The 25734-nt window shown below is 36.5% G+C and overlaps 1 protein-coding gene across 1 annotated transcript in view; it reads left to right on the top strand.

Moving 5' to 3' along the window:
* Positions 1–25734, top strand: part of Iqcm (IQ motif containing M) — a 311800-nt gene that overhangs the window by 148311 nt on the left and 137755 nt on the right. The window contains exons 11-12 of the mRNA XM_045130639.1: positions 6263–6407; positions 10654–10788. Coding sequence (XP_044986574.1) covers positions 6263–6407; positions 10654–10788 — 280 coding nt within the window. The remainder of the gene's footprint in view (positions 1–6262; positions 6408–10653; positions 10789–25734) is intronic.

Below are 25734 nucleotides of genomic sequence, written 5' to 3'. Positions count from 1 at the left end.
TGGCCTACTCACTCCACACCTCCCCTGTCTGAGTTTTGGGTTCTGGGTTCCATGTGTGCATGCACAGTGTCCGCTCAAGGCACTCAGACCTGGAAGGTGGGAAGACCCAGAAAACAGTGGACTGGCCTACTCACGTCACCCTGCTGGGCAGGCCCTCAGACTATCCCACCAGGCAACCCAGACCAGGGAAGTGGGGGAAGCCAAGAAACAGGGGTCTGGACAACTCACTCCACACTGCTGGCCCACCCTCAGACTGTCCATGCAGGCAACTCAGACAGGGGAGGTGGGTGTTCATATCATTTTTTAAAGTACACGCACTTAGATGAAGCAGATCTCATTTCTACCTTCTCCTGTTCTTCACTGTGTCCAGTTCTTTATATTGTGATCTCCTGTGAACATACCTGCTATGGGAAGAGCAATTTAAAAGATCCATTTGGGGGTATATACTCTATTTTGCATTCATATCATTACATACTTCTCGTGACATCTAATAGACAGTCTATCATTTAACTATATATACCTGTTATCTGTTACTTTTATGGTTTATCACTGCTATTTTCAAACACATAAAATAGTGTTTCAGCTATGGTAGGTGCTCAACAAACATCTAAAGTATGAATTTATTCAACAAAATATTATTTGGAAGTTTATCATGGGGCTCTAAAGAGATATATCCTTAAGGTTCTGTATATATACTTTTTATACATGCTATACAACTTAATTATATCATTTCCTGATATTATAAAGAACTATAGCTACTTATGACTTGTGAGACAAAATTAATTTATAAAACTTAAAACCAGAAAATGCCCAAGAGGAGATGGAAAAAAGAGAGACTGATAAAGAAAATGTGGCTTTTCTGCATGGGGCAGAATCTTACAAAAAAACAGTGAGAAGTATGTTCTGAGGGTCAGAAACAGTGTAAACAAGATTGCTGACTTTTATTTGGTTATAACAATTGTCATGATCACTGATTTTGTTTTCATTCCATCATTGGCAGGGCACTCTGCATGTTGGATGGCTGCTTTGTTGATATGGTTAACGTTGTTTGGCCCACTGTCCAAATGCTAGAGAGACAGGGCTCTAATGCAGTCAGTGCCGTGTCCAGGACTGTGTCTGTGTGCAGTGTTGCTGTTGGGGAGAATTCTTGATAGGCATTCTACTCCAGAGGCTTCACAGCAAATCACTGGGTAATTGTCGGCACGGTGGCAATTCCTCCACTGGGAGACTTCCAAGCCCGGCTACCACTTCAGAGACTTCCCTTCAGACAGTGTGTGCCACAAGGCCACTTTACAATTACCCAAGGGACTGTGCAATTTCCACTTTCATATGAAATCCTCTCTATTTTGAATTACTCAAAATAGTAAAGTAGCACTGAATTATCTTAACAGTCATAAATCAAGGGCCATGGAAATTGCTATAAACTATCTGCATAATTTCCACCATTCAAAATGTCCTTTTCTTTTAAAAATCTGCATTATTGTGTCAAAATATGATTTTTCTTAAATAATAATGGCAGTAAAATTACGATGAAAGACCAGAATTTCCTCAGGGTCATATCTCTGAGGTTTTACTTTAAGTATTTTTATATGTACAATTTAAACTTTAAAATTTTTGGTCTGGAGAGATGGCTCAGCAGTTAAGGTGCTTGCCTGCAAAGCTGAAGGAACCTAGTTCAATTCCCCAATACCCACATAATGCCAGATGTAGACATACATCCGTAGTTCATTTGCAGTGGCTAGAAGCTCTGGCATGCCCATTCTCTCTGTTCTGTCTCAAATAAATAAAAAAAAAATAAAATATTACAAATTTAAAAGAATTAACGTCAAAATGGCATGCAGTTACTGTTGCCTAAAGAAACCAAGATTTTAGAATATTTGAATGGCTGATGGTGGCAGTAAGAAAAAGTGATTGAAGTTCTGAGTACATCTGAGTTTTCAGGTTACCATAGCCATGCCACATACATAGGTAAATGGTCTTTAATGTTTTAGAGATTACAGAATTGTTTTAAAATTTAATAGATTTGGTGAGGATTGACTCTTATCTTACAAAAACAACAAAATCTAAAAGAAAAAGAAAAATACCACAGAAACAATGTCTATTTAGGGATGTTCTCCTTGTTCAGAATAGTTCTGTTACATAAATGTATTGTCCCTTGGTACCTAGGGCACTTTCATTTCTTTGATTGTAAAGTTTTAAAAGTTTGATAAGATTCAGTAAATACTGGGTCCACTTTCCTCCTTAGTGTGTGATCCCATAGAGCACACATTCCAGTAGGTCATTCAGATAACTTTCATAACTCTTGGGTATCAGCTGCAGCTGCCGTTTAACCCAAGCAGCTGTGTGCTACAAGGGTTGGATCGTGTAATATGCTGACATTTGAAGAGGAGAGGGCAGTTGTATTTTGTCAGGTTGACTAAGAAGGCTTAGAAGGCAGATGGAAAGACAGTGACAATGCCCTTAGGTGAGGTGGAAAACTTAGGGAGCATTGCGGGACACTTTTGAAGACAGTGACATTAAAGGAGCAGGAGAAAATTAGAATGTTTTTAAATGCTATGTTCAGATCAATATTATAAACTATGAATTCTAGTATGTCCTTGGAATATGAGAATTTATGACAACAAAGTGGGTCAGTGACATGAATTTGTGTATTAAAAAAAACAGAGTTTAGACAATACATTGTGGAGAGAGGGTGACAAAAGAGAGGAAGTTAGTCATACATTTCCAGTGATTTTCAGTGCCTGGTAGACGTGGTCCAAGGTATCAAGAAATAGTCAGTAAGCAGTATTTTGGTTTTATTGGATTGCATAAGAAAAAGCAGATGGTAGTAGAGTCTCAGCTTTTTGTCCTGTGCAGCGTGGTGGATATTTGGGAAATACAGAAGTTAAGGGGTCTCCAAGTAGCAGAGCAGTGGCACAAATAAATGAGGTAGAGTGAAATTTTAGTACTGGGTTTGTTACCTGTGAGAATTCTTGAGATGTCTGGGAGGCCATTGGGATGAGGTTATGAGTAGTTGGATTAGAGAGGATTTGAAATTCTTCCATGGTTCCTAAATACTTCCCCAGTTTAACCACCTAAAGAACATAAAAGCCTCCCACCCAGCAAAGTTTCTTTGTTTGACGTGATTCTTATCCTGTTTCTGAGAAAAGCATTTCTAAGAGATCCTGGCACCCCTGCTTCAGTCCGCTTTCTGCTCCTTGCACCATTATCAGATGGATATCCTGTATTACCATATCAGAAATAATTCCACTCTGGCAGTTGTCCCTATTCTGCTTAAAGCTCTTCACTGTTTCTCTGAACACTTAACTACCACTGGCCTCATGTTCCTTTATTATATAATTGTCTTTCAGTAGAATTTAATTACTTCTTGTTAAATTATTTGCAAGGCCTAGAACTTTGCTGGGACCTATGAAAAACCTACTATACAGTTTTGAATAAAATTTTCAACAAGGTTAAGATGTATAATGGCATATCTGGGTAAGTGTTTGCAAAATGTGAATGTTTTAGCAACATATGATCAGTCTCCTGACGAACAGTGTCCTCTGTATACTCTAATCCCACCCACAGAGCTGAGAATCTGTCTCAGCAACAATAGCTAGAGTCTTGTGAGGTGATATGATTTTCCAGGGAGGGTGTGTACATTTAAAGGAAAGATTGAGAAAGTTCAGGTCAGTAGAAGATAAGTATGCTACAAAGCCATACAGGTAAGAAAAATCAGAATATGCTACATTTTGGAAGTTCAATGATGGTATAAGGGATTATGTTTGATCAGTAGTCTTCCATTGTTGCAAGCACAACAGTCTTTTCCATTGACAAGTTCGTGAATCAAAATATCTAACACAGTGAAGTTGAGACACTGGGTTATAAGGAAGATGAAAAATATTCAAGTATAGTTAAATGCTCACTAGAAAATATTAATATGAGATAAAATGATACAAGGCATAAGGGGATAATCTACATACTAAAGTCTGTAAGAAGATGCAAAAAGGTAATTCATAAACCACATCAGAGGGTTAGCCATGACTAAGGAGAATCCCTCTTCTCTGCAGTGCCATTAACAAAGAGTGTTGAAGATCATGCTCAGTGTTTAGCTTCCATGGTGAGAAGCTGAGATTGCTTTGATCCCAGACACCTCTCCCGTCCTGTGAGTGAAGAGCTAGGCCATTTACTCAGAGTGAGAATTTACATGGGGACTTTGAAGGGTTTGAGATTCGAACAAATACAGAAAAAGACAGAATGAGAAATATCTAGAAAAATTAAATTAAATTTTCATGCTCTTTTGGAGAACCTAGATGAGCTTATTGACCAAGAATTTGAAATTTAGAAATTATGAAGGAGAGATATGTGATATCACTTATCTAAAATTACCCATCAGCTAGTTCTGTACTCAAATTTGAGAATCAAACCCAATTTTTCCCACTCCAGAGTACTATAATATGTGAGGTAGTTCTGGTAACAGTATTATTCAGGCATATAAAATGTTAGAATCAACAGTGGTATTAGAGAGGTATTAGCCAAAGTGTTGAGAATAAATAACTGTTGAATATTCAACCCTAAATAGTATACCTTTGTCACCAAGGCTCAGAGAATAGCCATCATGGGAGAGGGGCCCGAGAAAAACGGTAAGAGTCAGTGGATGGAGAGGAATGTCATGCTATCGTTTGGACATGGCATGACCATTGCACTCATGAACTCACGGTAGTTGTGCTTGCCTGCACAAGACGAGACTGGGCCCATTAACATTTCATTATGGATAGAGAAGAGCTTCTGGGTCCCTCCCCTCCCTGATCAAATAATAGCAGTTGATAGTTACTTGGGAGGGTGGGTTAATTTTTTTTAAAAAAATTTTTGCTTATTTTTATTTATTTGAGAGCAACAGAGAGAAGGAGAGAAAGAGAGAGAGAGAGAGTGAGAGTGAGAGTGAGAGAGAGAGAGAGAGAGAGAATTGGTGCACCTGGGCCACCAGCCACTGTGAACAAACTCCAGATGCGTGTGTCCCCTGTGCATCCAGCTAACATGGGTCCTGGGAAATCAAGCCTTGAACCAGGGTCCTTAGGCTTCATGGGCAAGTGCTTAACCACTAAGCCACCTCTCCAGCCCGGTTCATTTTATTCAATGGTTGAACCACTAGTAAATTTCCCATGCTCCAGTATGTAACCTCCCACCCATGCTCTTGGAAACAACCCTTGTTTAACTCAGTAGTTCCTAGCAGAAGGCATGTAAACAGGAGAGGGGTATTTGCAAAGAAAAAGGCAGTCAAGGTAGCTGACTGGGTAATAAGAGACAGTAAAGGAGAGTGAATAGGATCAAAGTACATTATACATGTGTAAAATTATCATTTTTTAAAAAAGGTACATGACTATCAAACCAATGAGAGACTAGAAAATAATTATGTTGAATTGTCCATTAATAATGGTTGGAAAATTTTAATCAGTAATTTACAATGGAAAAGTTTTTTAAAGTTTTTTTTTCTTTTACAACAGTATGTAAAGGGTTAATTTATTTAACATAAAAAAGAATTTTAGCAGTCAAGGAAAATCTTTAAAAGCCCAGTGACAAACAGTAAATGACATTGAGTAATTTTCAAATTAAATAAGGACAAGATTTTGAGTGCCTTGAGTAATAACTATCTTTTTACATACCAGTGCCTTAATAAAAGTTTATCAATGAGCTACACAATACAGAGATCTGGATTCTAATGTAGGAAGTATCTGTAAAGAAACCATGATGGGACTGTCTATTCTATAGCAAGTGAGACTGCGTGTTGACCAAGGTACTCTTCTGAAGTTCAGAGTCTCAGGGAGCTTCATGCATGTACTTAACCAGCACAGACAAGAACTAACAAATGCAGCCCTAATCTAAGGAAGGGGGTTCAATCTAACTTGATTTAAGCATTAGAAGTATATTAAGAGCTTCACTGTATTGGTTTTTCCTTTTGTTTCTCTGCATGTGTGCAATTGTATGTTCACTGACAAGCCAGAAGTTTATATCAGGTGTCTTCCTGTGTTACGCTCCCCTTTTCTTACTGAGGAAGGGTCTCTCACATGAGCCCAGAGCTCACTCATTCACCTAGTCTAGCTAGTCAGCCTGCCCTCCTCACCCCCAAAAGCCCCCATTTCTGGTTCCTCAGCAGTGGGATTACACACCAATTTGGTATTTATGTAGATGGTAGGGGTCTCAGCTCTGGTCCTCATGCTTATGAGCAAGTGCTTTATCCAAGTGCTGTGTCCTGGGATACTACTGTCTGCATGACTTTTCATAGGTTTTGTACCATGGCCCAAATCTGAAAGCAGTGATGAACATGTACCGAATAGTAACGCGCCGTGTCAGACATCGGCTTGGTCTTTGGAAGACAAGACAGATTGTGAACTTCTCAGAGCTGGAAGAATGGATGGACCGAAAAAAATGCAAGTATTGCAGTCATCTTCTGTTTGATATTAGGTTTGGGATTAAATTTTAGCCATAGAAATCTTTTACCTAGCTATCCATAGCAACCAAAAGTTGATGGTATTTTATATTTATGTCTATATTTAAGATGACATATTGTACACTTGGGTCAACTAATTAGAACTCTCATTCTGGCTAAAAAAGATGTGTAAAATGATATCTAAAGAAAGAATATTAGAAAGATAGCCCAATAATCAAATTTCAGATAGGATATGAATCAGAGCTATTCCAGTGAATGAAGAAGCAGGCAATAAGGAAAAATTGATATTTTCCTGGAGAGGAGTAATAGGCAAGCTTCTATCACTTAGAGGTATTAAATTCAAATGCCTGGGAGACCTCAGTTGTTTGGCTTAGCCTGAGCCACAGTCTGACATTTTGCAATGAAGGTTTGGTGCCTCGAAAGTTACCCTGTGGCTCTGCCCATTGGATAAGGCATTGGTCCTCAAATTAAGTTAAAATAGTGATGCCAGGTGAACAGTTAATAGGAATTGAACACACAAAACCACATACTTCTTGTACATGATGAAAATTCTGCTCCTAGAACAAGGGCTCCAATTTATATCTTTGACTTTCTGAAATCTAAGTTTCTCTTTTTGTTTAGTGAATTGAGTTTGCCGTCTCCTGGATAATGAAAACAAATGATGCAAGAAAATTGTGTCTAATTGAATTCATCACCTTTTGATTTTGTACAGATTCGTGTGCTATATTCTGTGTAGTTTTAGCTACTTATAAAATCCTTATTTCACATTCAGGACTGTAAGTCATGAAAATAGAGACTATGTGTGTCAGTGGTCAGTCAGTAGTTGCTTAGTATATGCCTCATTTATCAGCTGGGTTAAATCTTTACTTAAAGGATAATTTCAGGAAGTTTACTAATTATAGTAAAATTTTATGCCAGAAGTTGTCTAAAAGTTGGGGGCTGGAGACATGGTTTAGTGCTTAAAGCATTTGCCTGTAAAGTCTAAGGACTCATGTTTCATCTCTCTCCAGATCCCATGTAAGTCAGATGGACAAAGGCGACCCAAGCACAAGTTCGCGCATGTACACTAGGTGGTGCAAGTGTCTGGAGTTCAATCACAGTGCCTGAGGCCCCGGTGTGCCAACTGTTTATTTCTGTTCACTCGCGTTCACTCTGGCTGGCTCTCAAACATGAGAATAATTGCTTTTCTCTGGTGACAAGTTAAAGAAGGAATAAGTTATAGGGAGAAAGAAATGGGCACAGAGATCAGTTTTACATAAATCTGAAGACTCGACTAGTTTGGTTAATGCTGTCCAGTGGGCTCACTGACAGGATGCTGTGCCAGAGGCTGCTAGTGTTGGAAGAAGTGCCAATAATGGTGTTACTGAAGTTGAACTTCATGTGAAAACAGAGATTCACTAGAGGAGGAGTGGAGAAGGCTGGTGATGTCAGACTTCCCCCACCATTGCACTTTACCCAGAGGCCTTTGGGAAGTCACTGGGAGAGTGAAGACAGAACCAACCGTGTTGCAAGTTAGGTTGAACACACCACTGTGGTACTTGTGCTGAGCAGAGCTGACAGAGGCAAGGGGAGAATAAAGACATTCAGCTACATGGGTGGTTCTTTGTCCAACACTGGGTTCTGAGCAGCAGCATAGAATTCGCTGAACGAATAATTTAAGGATTTATCAACTATAATATCTGTTTACATCGGTGGTTAAAATAGCAAGTCCACACCATTTGCAAGGTTTTCTTTTTAAATGTTGATTTATTTTGAGAGTGAAAGAAAGAGGCAGATAGAGAATGAGAGAATGGGTACGTCAAGCCATTTAGCTACTGCAAATAAACTCCAGACACATTGAGCCACCTTGTGCATTTGGCTTACCTGAGTAATGAGGAATCACTTGTGTGTCCTTAGGCTTTACAGGCAAGTGTCTTAACCACTGAGCCATTGCTTCATCCCTGCAAGTTTTCATTTGTATTCATGGTGCTTCCAAATTCCCTTTCTATACTATATGTTGATTTTTTTTTATTGTGCAATATTTGTCAGATATCTACTTTGATGTTTTTGTTTTATTGTTGTTATTGTTGTTTGTTATTTGTTTGTTTGTGAGGCCACAGGGATGTTTTAAATTATCCTTCAATCATTTGAAAGCCTTCTCAATTTTCATGGTTTGCGTTTTGGGTTTTTCCTGGTTATACGAGGCTAGTCTATAAGCCCTGCTAATGTGTCGCTGAAAGTTTGTCTGAAAGGTATTAATGCAGGTTGTGGGCATTGAAATGTCACAAATTTATAATATTAGTATGTGCTGCAATCTGACTTTATGAGAGACACCCAAAACTGGTGGATTGGATGAAAAATGTATAAAGGTATATGAACCTTTACAAGAAAAAGTAAAGTAAAAAGAAATCTTCTTTGTGTGTTAGTTTGAGTTTCTTCAAACAATAATTTTACAAGAATTCAAGTACCACCAATTTATTTGGGAGTTGATTCTAGGAAATGTTATGGGAACTCAACAAAATAATGTATCAGACTCAGGCCTTCATATCTTTAAGGAAAATATTTTATTCACTGAACTAGTTTCCCAATAGGATATTTCTTGTTTTTCTTTTTTAAATGTCTCTTTCAACTAAGTGAATGAATGACTGAACGTGTGAATTCCTACAAAATTATAATAATATAGTTGAATGCCAGGATGATGTAACTTTTGTTGGAAACCACTCTGCTCCCTACTGCTATTGGGAGCTCATTTTTGAAATTTACATGTGTGCTTAGCCAGTTCTTGTTATCCTGTGAATGTTGACTGTCAATCACCTTCATGGGGTTAGTCCAGCATATTGCAGGGTGGAGACTCAATGCCACCTTATTTTTGGAAATAAAAAGGTAAAATGTTTATGGAGAAGCATACTTACAAAATGTATGCATCAATTTTTTTTTTTTTGCCAGTATCGAACTACTGACCATCTAATGTCAAGTACAGGAGACCGGTAACCGGTGACCTAACTAACTGATTTTCTATGACAATATAAATTATTAAAAACTATCATGAAGTATGGAAGTTTCCTCAAAACAAAAAAACTCTTAAAAATGGGCCAGACCTGGTAGTACAGACATATAAGTCCAGTTGGTTTAGAGAAGAAGGCAGAAGGATTGTAAGTTCCAGGCCAGTTTGGGCAAGTTAGTGAGACTATGCCTCCAAATAAGAAATAAAAGGAGAGTTGTGAACATAGGGTAGTGGTTGAACACTTGTCTGGCATGAATGTGGCCCTACATGTGGCCTCAGAAATAAAGAAATAATAAACACCAATACAACAAAGACATCAAAGTAGGTATACTCTCTAATCCAGCTATGTCCCTTCTGAATATGTAGCCAAGGAAAATAAAATTAATGCACCAAAGAGTTACCTACATGTCTTTGTCTGTTCCTGCTGCATTCACAATAGCTCAGATAGGTATGGCATAACATAGATGTCCATCATGAGATAACGGTAAAAAATTATATATACATTTTGTGTATTATATGTTAAATAAATATATATATGTATTTATATGTGTATATGTATATATATATATATGTGTGTGTGTGTGTATGTATGTATGTATGTATGTGTATATATATATATATATATATATATATATATATATATATATATATATATATATATTCTCCAGTGCGGTGTTATTTAGCCATGAAGAAAAATGAAATCTTTTCATTTACAGCAATATGGGAGGGTCTGGAAGAGATTATGTGATGTGAAGTTAGCTAGACATAGAATGTGAAAGTTGAATCATAATTACTTGTGGTTGGGAAGGGGTGTACAAAGGCAGATATATAATGGGGGATTGGATTTGAGCTATGCATACAGTATGCTTGTACTGAGATATCATACTGGACCCCATTAGTATGTATAAGTTAAACATCATCAAAAATACAATATAAAAAAACTGAAGGTTTATGATGCACGCTGAGTGTTGCTATATATTGATTGAATGATATGAAATTGGAATCGAGGATCCCAGTATTCTCAACGGGGAACCCAGATGGAATTTCTGTCTTTTGAAATGGGCTAAGGAGGAGAAGACCAGCCTTTTACCTTTCACCAACAGGCCAACAGAATGAGGTCCTGTCGTGCTAGGAGGTGAAAATAAAATTAGAGTCCATTTCTATAATCCAGAAGAGTGTTTTAGGTGCCTTGTACTTGGCATATTTATAAAGAAATTATGTTATTTAACCTTTTTGATTTTAGTCTATGAAACAATGTTTGCCAAGAGAGAAGACTGGCAAGGGTTAGAAAGAAGTGACCTCCTTAAGTACTTCAATGAATGTGGCCATTTCCCAACCCAGAGCCAGATTGACGACTGCTGGGAACTCTTCCATATAGGTGAGTAATGAGACCTTGTCTCAAAAGAAAGAGAAACAGAAGGAGAGATTTCTCCTCTCCTTCCTTTTTTCCTTCTTTTGCTCTCTTTTTGTGTTTCTCCTTTTTCTTCCTTCTCCTACTTGTTTCCATTTATTTCTTTGTTCTCTCTCCACTTTCTAACCTTGTGTTTTCCCTTTTCCTTTTTAATGTGAATTCATTTATTTTTAACTTTTATTGTGTATATTCCTGTACTGTCCTTATGTGAATGTACTTAAGGACATTTTCATGCAAGTATGTATTGCATACATTGAATATATTGAATGTTAATCTTACTTCTCCAATAACTCCTAACCTCTGTTTACAGTTCTTTAAATGTTCTTTATGTCAGATATATTTGTATATGAGCTTACTATATATGAAGAAACACAGATCAAAAGAAGTTAATAAAGTTTTTATTGGAGGGAATAAGGAAGAGGATTTTAATTTTTAACAATATGCATTGGTATCGCAGTACATTATGCCTAGATAAGTGTATTTTTTTTCATTGCTGTCATAAAAACCTGGAAAAAACAATTTAGAGGGACATTATTTGGTCTTATGTAGTCTTCTAGGAGTTTAATTGTTTCTGAACTTAAATTTGATTCTAATCCATTTCTATTCGGTTTTTATGTAATATCACACAAAGCCCAACTTATCCACCTGTCTTTGGACGCCTGGCTCCCCAGAGTCACTTGTTGAACATATTATGCTCTTCAGTTTATATGATCTTTGTGCTCTTGTCAAAGATCAGCTTCCTGTGCACATGTGGTTCTTCTTTGGGGCTCTCTGGTCTGTCCTTTGGGTGGGTCAGTGTTTTCATCCTATCTCTTGCTGTTTTTGAAAATAACAGATTTAAAACATAACCCATGATTAAGAAACACGATGTCTCAGCATCGTTCTTTTTCAAGATTGGTTTGTCTGTTAGACGTCTTTGTAACTCCTTAAGAATTTTAGGTGTATTTTCTCTAAGATGTGAATGAAATGTTCACAGGGATTTCATGGAATCTGAGAGTCATTTGGGTAATATGAAAATTTTCATATTTTTCCAGTTCTGAACATCAGGTGTCCATCTGTATCTTCGATTAAAGTCTTACAGCTTTCCATGCATATATTTTTTTATTGTCTTGGTTAAAATTATCCTAAATATTTTCTTGTCCTTTTAAAATATTTTATTTATTTATTCAAGAGAGAGAGAGAATGTACCAGGACTACTGCAAACAAAGTCCGTATGCATGTGCTATCTTGTGCATCTGGCTTTACATGGATACTGGGGAATCAAATTGGGTCCTTAGGCTTTGAAGGCAGGTGCTTCAATAGCTGAGCCATTTCTCCAGCCCTTAAGTATTTTATTCTTTTGATGCTGTTGTAAATACAATTATTTTATTAGATTTCCTTTTAAGATACTTTGATATTCATGTAGAGAATTGTAACTTAGTTTTACTTTTTTGTAACTTACTTTTATATGTTAACTTTTACTATATATACCAGGAATATGGCTTTCTGAGTTTAGAGATGATGTGGTCATAGTTTAATCAGAAAAGGTAAAAAAAAAAACCTAAATATTTCAGAACCTAGGTTTCTGATGTGAGAAAAAGGAGTTATATACATGGAAGGTATAAGTTAAGTGGCCGTGTCAAGATTGAAGCTTTATTTTATTTTCAAATCACCTTCTTACATTCATAGAGCCACTTTGCCCACATCTTTCCCTTTCTGCTGTGGCTACTTCTGTGTCCCCACAATTAATTTTCTCCACTTTCATAAATATTTGTTCACTGGTTGTCAGAAGCTTCTGAATCCCTTCAAATATCAGTGTTAATTACTAAATGCTTGTTACAAAACAATGACTGTAAAAGTATGGAAAATATTATAACATGTAAAATTTGCAAGAAATTATAGTTATTAATACATGATATCTACCTTATTAGTTTTTCCTTGTGCATGTAACATTATTTTTTATGAAACTCTCTCTCAGCCTCTTTCTCACTCTCTCTTGAATAAATAAATAAATAAAATATTTAAAATGAAAATAAAATGTTTAGGATAGGTATTTTTATGAAAATCTATATTTTCCATGCATTATATGACAAGTGATTTTTTTTTGCTTCAAAATAGATAGTCTCGTTTCTAAGTTGTTGGTTTATTTTACATTATTGATGGGTGAATAAAAATTTGCCACATGAGTAATTATGATAGAAATAATGATCTATTTGCTGTTATACTTGTTTTGATTTTTCTTTATAACAAATAATTTTAAAATTTAAATTTGGCAAAAAATGATGAGCCAAATACTATAGAAATTAACATGTTAATGTTAGTAATTAAAAAAAAAAACAAGGCTTTTCCCTCCAAGTTAACAGTTTTGAAGGAATACTTTCCTCAACTAATGACTTTGAAGTATTTTATAATGGTTAGATTTAGAGCATGACTTGGGCTAGATTTAGTTCCTGGCTCTACAGTTGAGCTATCTGTCTTAGGGCAAGCTATTTTTCTTTTCTATCCCTTTCTCTTATTAACTATGGATCACAGATAAATAACTAGGCAATAAGGTTTTTGTGAGGCTTAAATGAAATTATTCATGTAAAACACAACATATTATATATTTTAAGTGAGCAATAAATACTTGCTGTTATTAGCCCTTCATACTTTTTATTCATATTCTTACACGTATTTTTAAAGTTAACTTTTACTTTGCAAAGGTCTAAATCTTGAGCCTGATTATATATAGTCTTACTTTATAGAGATTTTGATTCATTGGCTTCCACCCATATCAACATCTGTACTAAAAGAGATAATGTTTTTATTATTTTCCATTTTAAAGATGAGAACCCTAAGGCTTAGAGATTTTTCTGAGCTCATTAATAAAGCTGAATTTTTTTTTTATTTGTTTGTGTTATGAGGTAGGTCTTACTCTAGCCCAGATTTACTTAGATCTCACTATGTAATCTAAGGCTGGTATGGAACTCACAATGATCCTCCTACCTCTACCTCCCCAGTATTGGGATTAAAGATATGTAATGCCATTCCTGCTGAATCTTTGAACTGAGTCTTTCCAATTGAAGTTAAGGTTCATTCATCATTTTTTATGTGTGTGCACATATATATATATATATATATATATATATATATATATATATATATGTCCCCATATCCGTTTTTCAAGGTAGGGTCTTACTCTAGCCCAGGCTGACCTGGAACCTACCCATTGTTTTTTCACTATGTAGTCTCAGGGTGGCTCCGAAGAACTCATGGTGATCCTACCTCTGTCTCCTGAGTGCTGGGATTAAAGGCGTGTGCCACCACACCCGGCTATATGGAGATATTTTTAATATCAGTGATAAGAAGATACAGTTATATGGGTGTATTAATTACTTTGTTGCTGTGACCTTTCAGGAAACAGCTTAAGGACAGAAAAGGTTTGCTCAGAATTACAGTTTCCAGGTAGTACATTTGATTATGTATGCAGCAAGCATGGCCACCAGAGCTTCAGGCCAGCTGGTCACACTGTGGCCATGGTCAGGAAGCAGAGCAAACAGAAGTGAGGCCTGGATGGAACACCTCTCGACCCATCTCCACTGGCTCACTCTTTCCAGCCTGGCTTCACTGCCTACGGACCAAGTGTCCAAATGTCATATATGCTTTACCTTCACACTATATAATGGATTATGTAAACACTTTTGGGCTGGCGACAAAGCTCAGTGAACAGCATTTGTTTATCATATGTGAGGCCTGGGGTTCCATCCTCAGAACTGCAAAAGGCAAAGCAAAACACCCCACATTAAAAAAAAATAATGATCACTCTTGGGGCAGTTAAGGTGCTCACCTACAAAGCCTAAGGACCCGGGGTTTGATTCCCCGGGTACATTTGTAAAGCCATATGCACAAAGTTTGTTTCCAATGGCAGGAGGCCTGGGTGTACCCATTCTCCTCTCTCGGTCTCTCTGCCTCTTTTTCTCCCTCTCAAATAAATAATAGTAAATCAAATCCACCAAAAAATCACTCTTGAAATCAAAGACTACCTTTCTTTTTACCTTTCATACTCTAGCTTGATGACTTGCATGATAGTAAGTTTTTGGTGAATGACTTGCTAAAATTTTTGCTAGAATTTTCAAAAGAAACGTAGCTTAGAGAAAATATGTTTTATTCTATGTCCTAAAATTGAAAAACTTTCTTTTATAGAAAGGGGCTGTGAAGACATGATTTTACTTATTTGTCTAATTATGTTGTGCCATCTCATTCAGAAATTCTTTTGGTGCATAGAAAACTTTCCTTTAAAATGGAGGAGATGCTTCAAGCAGTGTGAAGAAAATAAAATTTACAGGAGAAAGAGCAGAAGCTGTGGGCCATTATTTGCTACTGATAAACATCACATTTTTAAGAGAACCTGGTTTTATGCATTTTTAGCTTGTCAGTCATCTTCATTCATACTGACGTCTTTGAACATGAATAATGGCTCCAGATGTAAAACCTACCCATTGTTTTTTCATCCCACAGAATAGTTCACTTAACATATGTGTAAAGTCAATTGTTTTAACTTCTTCTGTACCTAGCGCCAAGTAGGTCACATTTCTAAAACTGTCTTTATGTCTTTAGGTATTTTTAGCTTATTTTTTTCATTCTTTATTCTTATCACTATGGTAACAAAAGAATTGTTTTTGACGACATGATTTTTGTCTGAAAATCATCCTCTGGGAGAATGAAGCAGATGTGGGCTGTATTTTTAGACTGTTCTTGAAAGCTGCAGAGTATGCAGATATGAACACCTTAACTCGATACTCATTTAAATAACAAAACTGAAACATATCACAGAAGTATGGCACAAGGGAAAGTAAGATCATGCTAACCAAATTGTATTTCCATGTTATCTATTTACCCATCTGCCTCCTCTTCAGAAGTTTGAACTTTGAAGGTGGTGCAGCATTATTCCAACATGAAAATATAATCTTGAATTCACTTCTTGTGATTAAAATTAATGAGTAAATCCATGACAAAAGGAAAGTCTGTGTTTACCATGAATCCCAGACAAAAAATATAAATCAACCGACATGGTGACGCACGCCTTTAATCCCGGCACTCGGGAGGCAGGGTTAGGAGGATCACTGTGAGTTCGAGGCCCTGAGCATACAGAGTGAATTCCAGGTCAACCTGGGCTAGAGTGGATCCCTACCTAGGAAAAAAAAAAATTTTAATCAAACAAATGAAAGGTATTTATATGTTCTATTTCCTGGTGTACATTTCCTGACTGAAGAACTATGGTCTGAGATATGGTGTGGATTATTTTTAGACTCTATGATTGGCTGTGGCAAACTGTGCCTCCCTCCTGTCCTCTTTTATTTCAGAGCATGACTTTGCTCCCTCCAGCTGCCAAGTCTGCATTTTCTGCTTCTTTGTGAAGCCATGGTCTTATGCCATGAAATGGGAAGCTAAAATGATTTTTCTCTTTCTTTTGTTCACTTGAAGAGACACTCTAACAATAAAGTTTCTTTTCAGGTGTGTGTGTGTGTTGTACATGCATGTTCATGTGTATGTGTGCATGTATATACAAATGGAGGCCATCAATGTTGGATGTCTTCCTCAGTTGTTTTCCATCCTATTTACTGACACAGAGTCACTTAAACCTGAAGCTCGCTGACTTGGCTAGTCTAAGCACTGGCTAGTCTACTGAGCACTGGGATTACCAGCAGGCCGCCACACTCACCCGGCACTTAAATGGTGCTGGGGTGCTGAATTCCAATCCTTAAGTGCTCTAGAACATGGCACACATGAGCTGTCTCTGCATTCACCTAAATGATTTTGTGTGTGTGTGTGTGTGTGTGTGTGTGTGTGTGTGTGTGTGTGTATACTAAGGTCTCTTGCGTGCAAATAGCCACCCAGCTGGCATTACGTGGGCAACTGGAGAATTGAATCAGGCCAGCAGGCTTTACAAACAAGCACCTGCAACCACTGAGCCATTTTCTACATCCAAGAATAAGGTTTTAATGATACAGAGAGGGGATGGATGAAGAAGATTTTTCAAAGGATACCAGATTCTAGGATATATGCAATACAATACTAGCAAGTTCTGACGGTAAAAGAATGTAGAGGCATCAGTGATTGATATGTATGTAGCAAAGCCATTATTTAAAATAATTTCTGAAAGTCAAGGCTAGTGTTGGAGTGATAGTTTAGTAGGTAAGTGTGTTTCCTGCGCAAGCATTAGGGCCTGAGGGGACCTGAAACCACGTGAGTTTTAATCTCCTGAGTTCATGGAAACATGTACCCAGCCCCGTGGGAAACAGGGACCAGAGAAACTCGAGGGATCAAGAATGACAAAGTCTGGAATAACGAAGAGACTGTGTACCGAGCACAAAACAGATGTGTGAGTGATGGGAGGGGAAACCTGATGAGTTCCTTTCACTGTAGCAAGTACACCGGATCCCCCCATCCCCGCACATGTACAAGCTTGCACCACACACACCAAACCACACGTACCGCTGCACACATATAGATAAGTAAATAAAAGTCAAATTCGGTGCATTCTAATTAAAAACAGCTAGAAAACATACACTGAAACAAAAGGTGAAATGGAAAATCCTGGCAATCGTGTGACATGTTGCCTGAGGCTGTTTGCCAGCATTTAGATAGGGTTTCATGCAAAGCCCTATTGCTACCATTAACATTTGAGGAATGCGCCTGCCAATTTGTCCTGTTTATTTAAAAAAAAAAAATATATATATATATATATTTTTTTATATTTACCTGTGTGTGAGAGAGAAATGGGAACACTAGGTCATCCTGCCTCTGCTAAGAAGCTCCAGAGTGTGTATCTGGCCTCACATGGGCATTGGGGAATCGAACCCACGTCGTCAGGCTTTATAAGCAAATGCCTTCAATTGCTGAGACATCTCTCTGGCCTTTACCATCTTTTATTAATAAAGATGTGATCACCCTGTACATATGTTTCTGGTACAAGTCTCAGTCTGTAAAATTACGTACGGATTTTAATTTTTTAGCCTTAATTCACAAAACATTTAATTTCAGGTAATTCATCTTTTCATCTGTTTTCCTGAAGTTGTTGGGAAATCAAGGTGGCAGACAGTCAATTTTAACTTCACTCCAGCCTCAGGCAACTAATTTGCTTTCCGTCTTTATAGATTTGCTATGTTTGGGTTCTGATCATAAGTAGAACCAGAGAGTGTGTGGTTGATTTTGACTGGCTTCTCTTATATGTAACTTTGTCTTTGAGGCTGACCTGTGCTGCAGAATATACCAGTATTTCAGTTTATTTTATTATCAGATAATATCCCAGTGTATGGATAACATTGGATTATATTTATTTGGTGTTAATGTGGTGGATATTTCTGTTCTACCCTATTATTATTGGTAATGGGGCTATGATTGTGTTTTTTTTTAGTTTTTCTAATAATGAGTAAATATCTTTCATCTTTTCATGTTCTCAGTAGACATTTGCATATATTTCATAGAGGAATCTATTACAGTTTTGTACAGTGTTTCAATAAGAGCTATGTTTTTCTTAGATTATTGGATTTTTTTCTATTCTGGACATTTTTATTATGTATCAGGTATATAATTTTATTAATTAAATCATTATATATATTTTACCTGCTTGTATTATAACTTTTAATTTTTATAATGGTGTGGCTGTAGAGCAAGATTTTGAAATTTTTATTAACTTAATACATCATTTCCTCCTTATGGAATGTGTATCAGGGATAATATTTAATAAATTTTGGCCCTAAATAATATTGGGAATTTTATTGTTTAGTTCTTACGTTTTTGTCCGTAGTCTGTTATCTTTCAACCTATTTGCATATTTGAATGTAATTTTTTTCTCATAAAAAAAGCATAGAATTTAATCTTGCTAATTTTATACAGCCCTTTCATTTGATTAGAGTCATTAGTCCATTCATATTTGGTAAAATTGTTGAGGCTGAATTTATAGATTTCATTTTGCTATTTTTTTAAATATCTTATTTTTATTTATTTATTTGAAAAAGGGAGAGAGAGAGAGAAAATGGGTGCACCAGGGACTTCAGCTGCTGGAAATGAACTCCAGATGTGTTTACCACTTTGTGCATCTGGCTTACTTGGGTCCTGGGGTATTAGGTCCTTTGGCTTTGCAGGCAAACACCTTAACTACTAAGCCATCTCCCCAGCCTTGCAATTTGTTTTTTATACAATTGAACGTGTTTGTCACTGCTCCTCCATTACTGCCCTTGTTGCATTGTGAATAGATGTTCTAGTGAATAATTGTACTTATATCATGCATTTTAAAGCTTTATTTAAATTATTTAGTGGTTTCTCTAGAGTTGCAATATTCATTTTTATCATCATATTGATGAATTTAATATTAAAATATTTCTAGTAAAATATAATAGCCTCTTAAATATAGCTACATGTCATTTTATTTCCTATATGCTATTATCTTTTGTATTTGTAAAATACATAAGCCTAGCAATAGTTTTATAATTATATTCTTATGGAATAATGCACTTATAGCAGCTAAGAGAAGAAATGTGGAATTGTGTTTTAGATAGTTTATACATATGTGAACACATTTACTATTTCCTTTCTCTTCATTATTTTTCTGGATATGAATTCCCATCTAGTGTCTTCCTTTTAGCCGGTCTTCTAATGCTGAATTCCTTTAAGCCTAGGAATGAAGGACAGTTTTGTTGGATATAGAACTCTCTGTGACTTGGGCTGGAGAGATGGCTTAGCAGTTAAAGTGCTTGCCTAAAAAGTCCAAGGACCCAAGTTCAACTACCCGTCCCCATGTAAAACCAGATGCACAAGCATCACATGCATCTGGAGTTGGTTTGCAGCAGCTAAAAGGCCCTGGTGAGCCCGCCTTACCTCCTTAAATTTTAAAACATTAAAAAATATATTATATATCTTAAATTAAATATATATTATATATTAAATTATATATATAATATATATAATTATAATTAAATATATAAATATATATTAAATATAAATATAAAATATATAATTATATGTATAATTATAATAATATAATTATATATATATATAATTAAATTAAATATATATTATATATATTAAAAAATATATAGTGGTTATCAATTGTTTTCAGTAAGTACTTTGTCTTCTAGGTGCCTTTCCGTCTGCTGGATGGGTCAGTGGAGAGAGGCGTAGTGTTACTGGGCTGCTGGCCTCAAGTGACCATTCGCTAAAATCCAGTTGATGGTGGTTGCTTCTTTTTACAGGAAGGATTATGATTATTCGAGTCCCTTATTCACCTTTCATCATCTTACTGGAAGTGGATGTTTCCAATGTACAATGAAGATTATATTTTAACTCGAAATTAGTCCTGAGTCTGTAGGGACTATTTGAACAATTTTCCTTAGAGTCGAATACCCCTGGAAAGACTAGAGACCAAACCCCAGGGACAAAGAGAAATAGCTGAAGGTACATCTATTATCACTTTGATTTAGATACCTAATTCATGCAGCTGCTCCCGCTGTCATCTGCATTCTCCCCTACATATTGTAAAGACGATTCCTTACATATTGTCTAATCCTAAATTATGTAGCCCTCTCAGTGCCTTGGTGCATGCTAGAGATGGTTACAGAGATACTCTTTCCTTTGTTTCACATGACTGTGCTACCCCTGAGACAGTCACGTGAGTAAGTTACCCCAGCCAGCCGCTCTGACTTTTGGAAACTGTTGAATCTTTTGATTGTTTGGTTTGAAATACTGCTACCATTGTTATACAAGCTGCCCAGAGAATCTGATTACGTTTTGTAATACTACTTAATATCTGTAACTCTTCTAAAGTCTATCTTTTCTTTAAGTAGAAAATAACGTCTTTAAGAAAGCAGGAACAACAGGGGTTGGGGAATGGTGCGACTTCAATAAAGGTATAGTTGCTTTCATAAGTCTACTCAGGAGCAAGGCTTTAGGCTCCTTTTGCTAGATCACTATTTATTAAGATTACACACATCTAGCACTCCTAACATGCAGAGATCTGCTAGTACAATGTTGTTTCATATGATTAAACTACTAGAACATTAAGAATATATCCCTCCCCCAGAGAGAATAATTTCTCCATGCTCGTGTGTGATATGTGATAACTGGAGGGCACATTGCTGTAAAATATTTCCTCACAAGTTCTTATTAAATGCAAACTTTTAATATAGTATAATTATTTCAACATTATAAACATAGCATTAAAAATAACTTTGTGTCTCCTGACAATTCTGTTGACCCAGTGTTCTGTTACTACCCAAAATGAAGCCAACAGTCAAGGGACTCAAAGTAGTTTTCATCCCTTTGAAGTCATCGATTTTAGGTGTCTCATGCCATCTCCTTAAAGTCACCTTTAGCAGTGACCATTTCTTAGGTATGGCAGCCTCAGAAGTGTCACTGTGCATACGTAATGATTTTCAGAATCTAAAATTGTTTCTTCACTGAAGTCAACATGAGAATATTATTGTGTAACACTATGACAAAGCACCGTGGCCTATGCATAGAGATCTTTCTAGGGAAAGCTTCTTGGGGCATGGAGTGTTAGTTGTTTAACATAAATAGCTCATGTAGCTACCACAAAAGAATTAGGTTTCTATTCTTTAGACATATTCTTGGTAATGATTCTTTCTACCAATGCTAGTTTTTTTTTTTTTTTTAGCATGATGAAGGACTGTTTCAAATGATGTTATTCAGTGGTGGGATTTTTCATAGCATTTGTCTTCCAGTAAAGTAAACACAAGTACACACATAAAAGTCCATTTGCCTAGTATATGAGTTACAGCAGGACTTATTAGTGATGATAACTGCCTTTGTTAGATAAAAGAATTTGTTTTTATAATTCATAGCATTAATCAGTAAAGACACTATGTCTAGCCCTTACACACAATTCATTGTGAATATTTTCTAGTATTGTGATGCATGTGATTTGGTGATTTCTAAACAGTCATGGAAGCAGTGGATCCTAAGCAAGGTTTCACAGCATATCATTGTGTCAAAATCAGCTTTAACAGGACTGCTAAATGATTTGATGGTAAGAAAGTTGAAAGATAGATTTTAAAAGCAAGAAAGTAATTTGCATACATTACAGGATATCCCTTAGAACATTATTCTCACTCATTGAAATTTTAAAGAAAAACAAAAGTCCTGGAATTTTCCCTGCCAATTGCAATGAACTTCTTGGGACTTTCAGTTCTACATACATATGAGAATAGTATTTCTAGTGCTATTAAAAATTCAATTGACTATAAAGATGATTTTACAGAATTTATTTATTCTTGGTATTAAATCTTTCTACTCATCAATATATAATCTATGTTTTCTTTAATACTTTCATAAAGTTTTCTCAACTTTTTCTCTCTAAAGATATGACAATACTTTTGTTAGATTTATTTCTAAGTACCTTAATTTTTGTTGTTGTTGTTGTGGAAACATGAAGGATAGAATGTTCTGTAATGTTTCTCTGATTGGATGTTGAGTAGGTACACAGATGCTATGTATTTTCCTTGATTTCCTTTTTATGTGCGTGAAGTATATTAAAATAAATTTTCAGAGTTCTCCAGTTCATTCTGTTGTGAACAGCATGAAGTTCAAGTGCTAATGATATATTTCCTACTTTTCTAACATCAACTCTTACCTCTCTCCTTGCTCATTCCCTTCCAGTCAGGCTAATGGCTTGACTTTTAAAATACACTAAACTCGGGCTGGAGAGGTGGCTTAGCGGTTAAGCGCTTGCCTGTGAAGCATAAAGACCCCGGTTCGAGGCTCGGTTCCCCAGGTCCCACGTTAGCCAGATGCACAAGGGGGCGCACGCGTCTGGAGTTCGTTTGCAGAGGCTGGAAGCCCTGGCGCGCCCATTCTCTCTCTCTCCCTCTATCTGTCTTTCTCTCTGTGTCTGTCGCTCTCAAATAAATAAATAACTTAAAAAAATACACTAAACTCTTTGCACGTGACAATCTCGGCTATTTAGAAGTTTTGCTCCTTATGGCTCACATTGTACAAGTTTGGATCACATTTCTGCGTAATTATCAGTTGCTCATAAAGGGCTTTTTCTGACCTCCCTGTCTGAAATAGCCCACTGTCTACCTTCTGCCTCTCTCCTTGTTCCAACTATGTGCTAGTTATTTCCCTTTATTCTGTCACCTGATATATTGCTTATGTGTTTGTTTGCTATCTGTTCCCTTCACTAGTCTGTTTTATCTCCATTCTACCAAGTGCCTAGCTTTCTTCACTGCTAGCAATCAGTTCATTAGAGTGGATTCCTATATGTGAATGAAGGGGAACGACAGTGCCACCATTTGAACCTGAATTAAGGACACATGCCAGATCTAAAGATGAGAGACATAAAATAAAAACTCTGTTACTTTTATCTTACATTAACGGATAAAGGAAAATTGAAAACATGTTGTCTGCCCATGTAGCGAGGGTTAAAAACTAGACAATCCCATTCTCCTTTTTCTTGTCCCAAGGCCAGTAAATAGATAAATAAATACTACCCATCTTGTTTCAATCAGTGAGAATGCCTATCATTGTCCAGATAATACTTTCTTAACCATGTATTCTGTTCAGTTGTTATGGATATGACTTCAGACAGGAAAATAATCAGAGACTGATATGCAGGTAGAGTGCATGAGGGAAAAAACCCAATAGCTTATTCAATCAAGATACATATAACTATCATATCATAACATACACATGCACATACACAGACACATTCAAACTTAAGATCATAGTCTATGTTACCTGATACGGTTTTGTATGTTGAACAAAATAGAAGCACTACTTCCTCAAAATATGTGCTGATGGGCTTTGTCTTCTATTTCTAACCAGTATTTCTATTCTGAAGAATCAGGCCAGTCCATTTGGAACTTATTTGAAAGGATATCTTAGAATTTACTTTTTAATGAAATCTTTCACACTTCATTCAATGTAATTTGATAGAGTTAGAATTAATGTGAAACAGTTGTATTGAGGAACCGCAATGGTGGAATGTTATAACTCCATCATATGATAGAATTTTATGAAAAAGCATTTGTTACTTCTTCAGAGGTAGCATAAGTTTTTCTCTCAAGGATCTAGGTGATATGCCAGCTTTGACTAAAGTCCTGTCTAAATCACTTTAACTGATAAGAAAATTTGGTAGCAATAGATGCATTTGAGGAGGAAAACAGGTTTGTCAATTTTCAAAAACTATGTACATTTCCATTTAAAATAATACAAAATACTATGATCCTTCCTCATTGCTTCCTTTTCTTCCCTTCTTCTACTGCCCAATACCTCCTTTTCTCCCTTTCTCTTCCATTGAACACCTACTTACCAATCTTCTTGAAATATGCCAATCTCATAGATACAAAGGCATAAAACAACAAGCTTATCTTCTGTTTATAAATGATTTTCAAAGGAAAGAAGACATTTCCTAGATGCAATCGTAAAAGTACTATCATTTTTAAAATATTTACTTATGTAAGAGAGAGAGAGAGAAAATGCATAAGTATGGGCATTCCAGGTCCTCCCCCAGCAAACGCACTCCAGACTCATGCACCATTTGTGCCTCTGGCTTAATGGCTGTACTGGGGAGTTGTACCAAGGCCATCAGGGTTTGCAAGCAAGTGCCTTTAACCACTGAGTGATCTCTCCAGCCCCAAAATCTATCATTTTAATATCCATGATTGGTCATTACAAATTTACAAATAGTTTATTTTCTATCTGCTAGCAGTCATGAGTTTATAAAATTCATTATAGGCAGTAGTAACCAAATGAGAGTTTACACAGGACACTTCATCCCAGTTACCATTTGGTTTTGTTTTTAACAATAAGAATAACCTTCCCTTTTCATAGTTAAACATTTTCTTTGATTAGACAGTTCATATGTGTGGTGACACTAACCTGTATTGTTTATTATGTTTCCTATGACCGTATTGTCTGTAGCAGAGTCTGGTTCACACAACTGGTCATCAGAGGTCCGTCATTAGCCACACATGAGAAGAGCTTTTGCTTGGCAACAAGACCAACTTCACTTTTGCTCTGCATTTAAATCCTTATCTGATTTAATCCTTTCTCGAAATCCTTTCTTGCTGAGTGAAGCATGTTTGGCTGGCTATTCAAGCCTGCCTTGATTTTTTCAGATCATTGCACAGCACTGTTTTTGAACTTATTATTGACACCCTCCATGCATATACACAGTATTCCCTGATCATAATCCCTTCCTACTACCTTTCTTGTCCCCTGCCCTCATCATCCATGGAAGTGCTTCTTCTTTCCAACTACTCCCTCTTCTATTTTTTAATATATATATATATATTATATATATATATTTTATTAAATAAAAAATATAAAGTATAAAATATTTTATTTTATTATATATATATATATTTTAATTATTTATTTATTTGAGAGCGACAGACACAGAGAGAAAGACAGATAGAGGGAGAGAGAGAGAATGGGCACGCCAGGGCTTCCAGCCTCTGCAAACGAACTCCAGACGCATGCGCCCCCTTGTGCATCTGGCTAACGTGGGACCTGGGGAACCGAGCCTCGAACCGGGGTCCTTATGCTTCACAGGCAAGCGCTTAACCGTTAAGCCATCTCTCCAGCCCTATATATTTTTTTTTTATTGAAAACTTCTATACGTAGAGACAACTAACCGTGGTATTACCCACCCCTCCCCCACTTTCCCCTTCATAACTCTGCTCTCTGTCATATCCCCTCCCTCTCTCCATTAGTCTCTCTTTTAATTTGATGTCATCATCTTTTTCTCTTATTATGAAGGACTTGTGAAGGTATTGCTAAGCACTGCAAGGTCTTGGATATCAAGGCCAAATTATGTATGGACAGTAGTATGTAAGGAATGGTATCCTTACTTTGGCTTTTGCATTCTTTCCACCACCTCTTCCGCAATGGACCCTGAGCCTTGGAAAGTGTGAGATGTTTCGGTACTGGACA

The sequence above is a fragment of the Jaculus jaculus genome, chromosome 12 (genome assembly GCF_020740685.1).
Source record: "Jaculus jaculus isolate mJacJac1 chromosome 12, mJacJac1.mat.Y.cur, whole genome shotgun sequence".
Taxonomy (NCBI): Eukaryota; Metazoa; Chordata; class Mammalia; order Rodentia; family Dipodidae; genus Jaculus; species Jaculus jaculus.
Note: the sequence above shows the minus strand (reverse complement) of the source record. Positions and strands in the feature narration are given on the sequence as shown.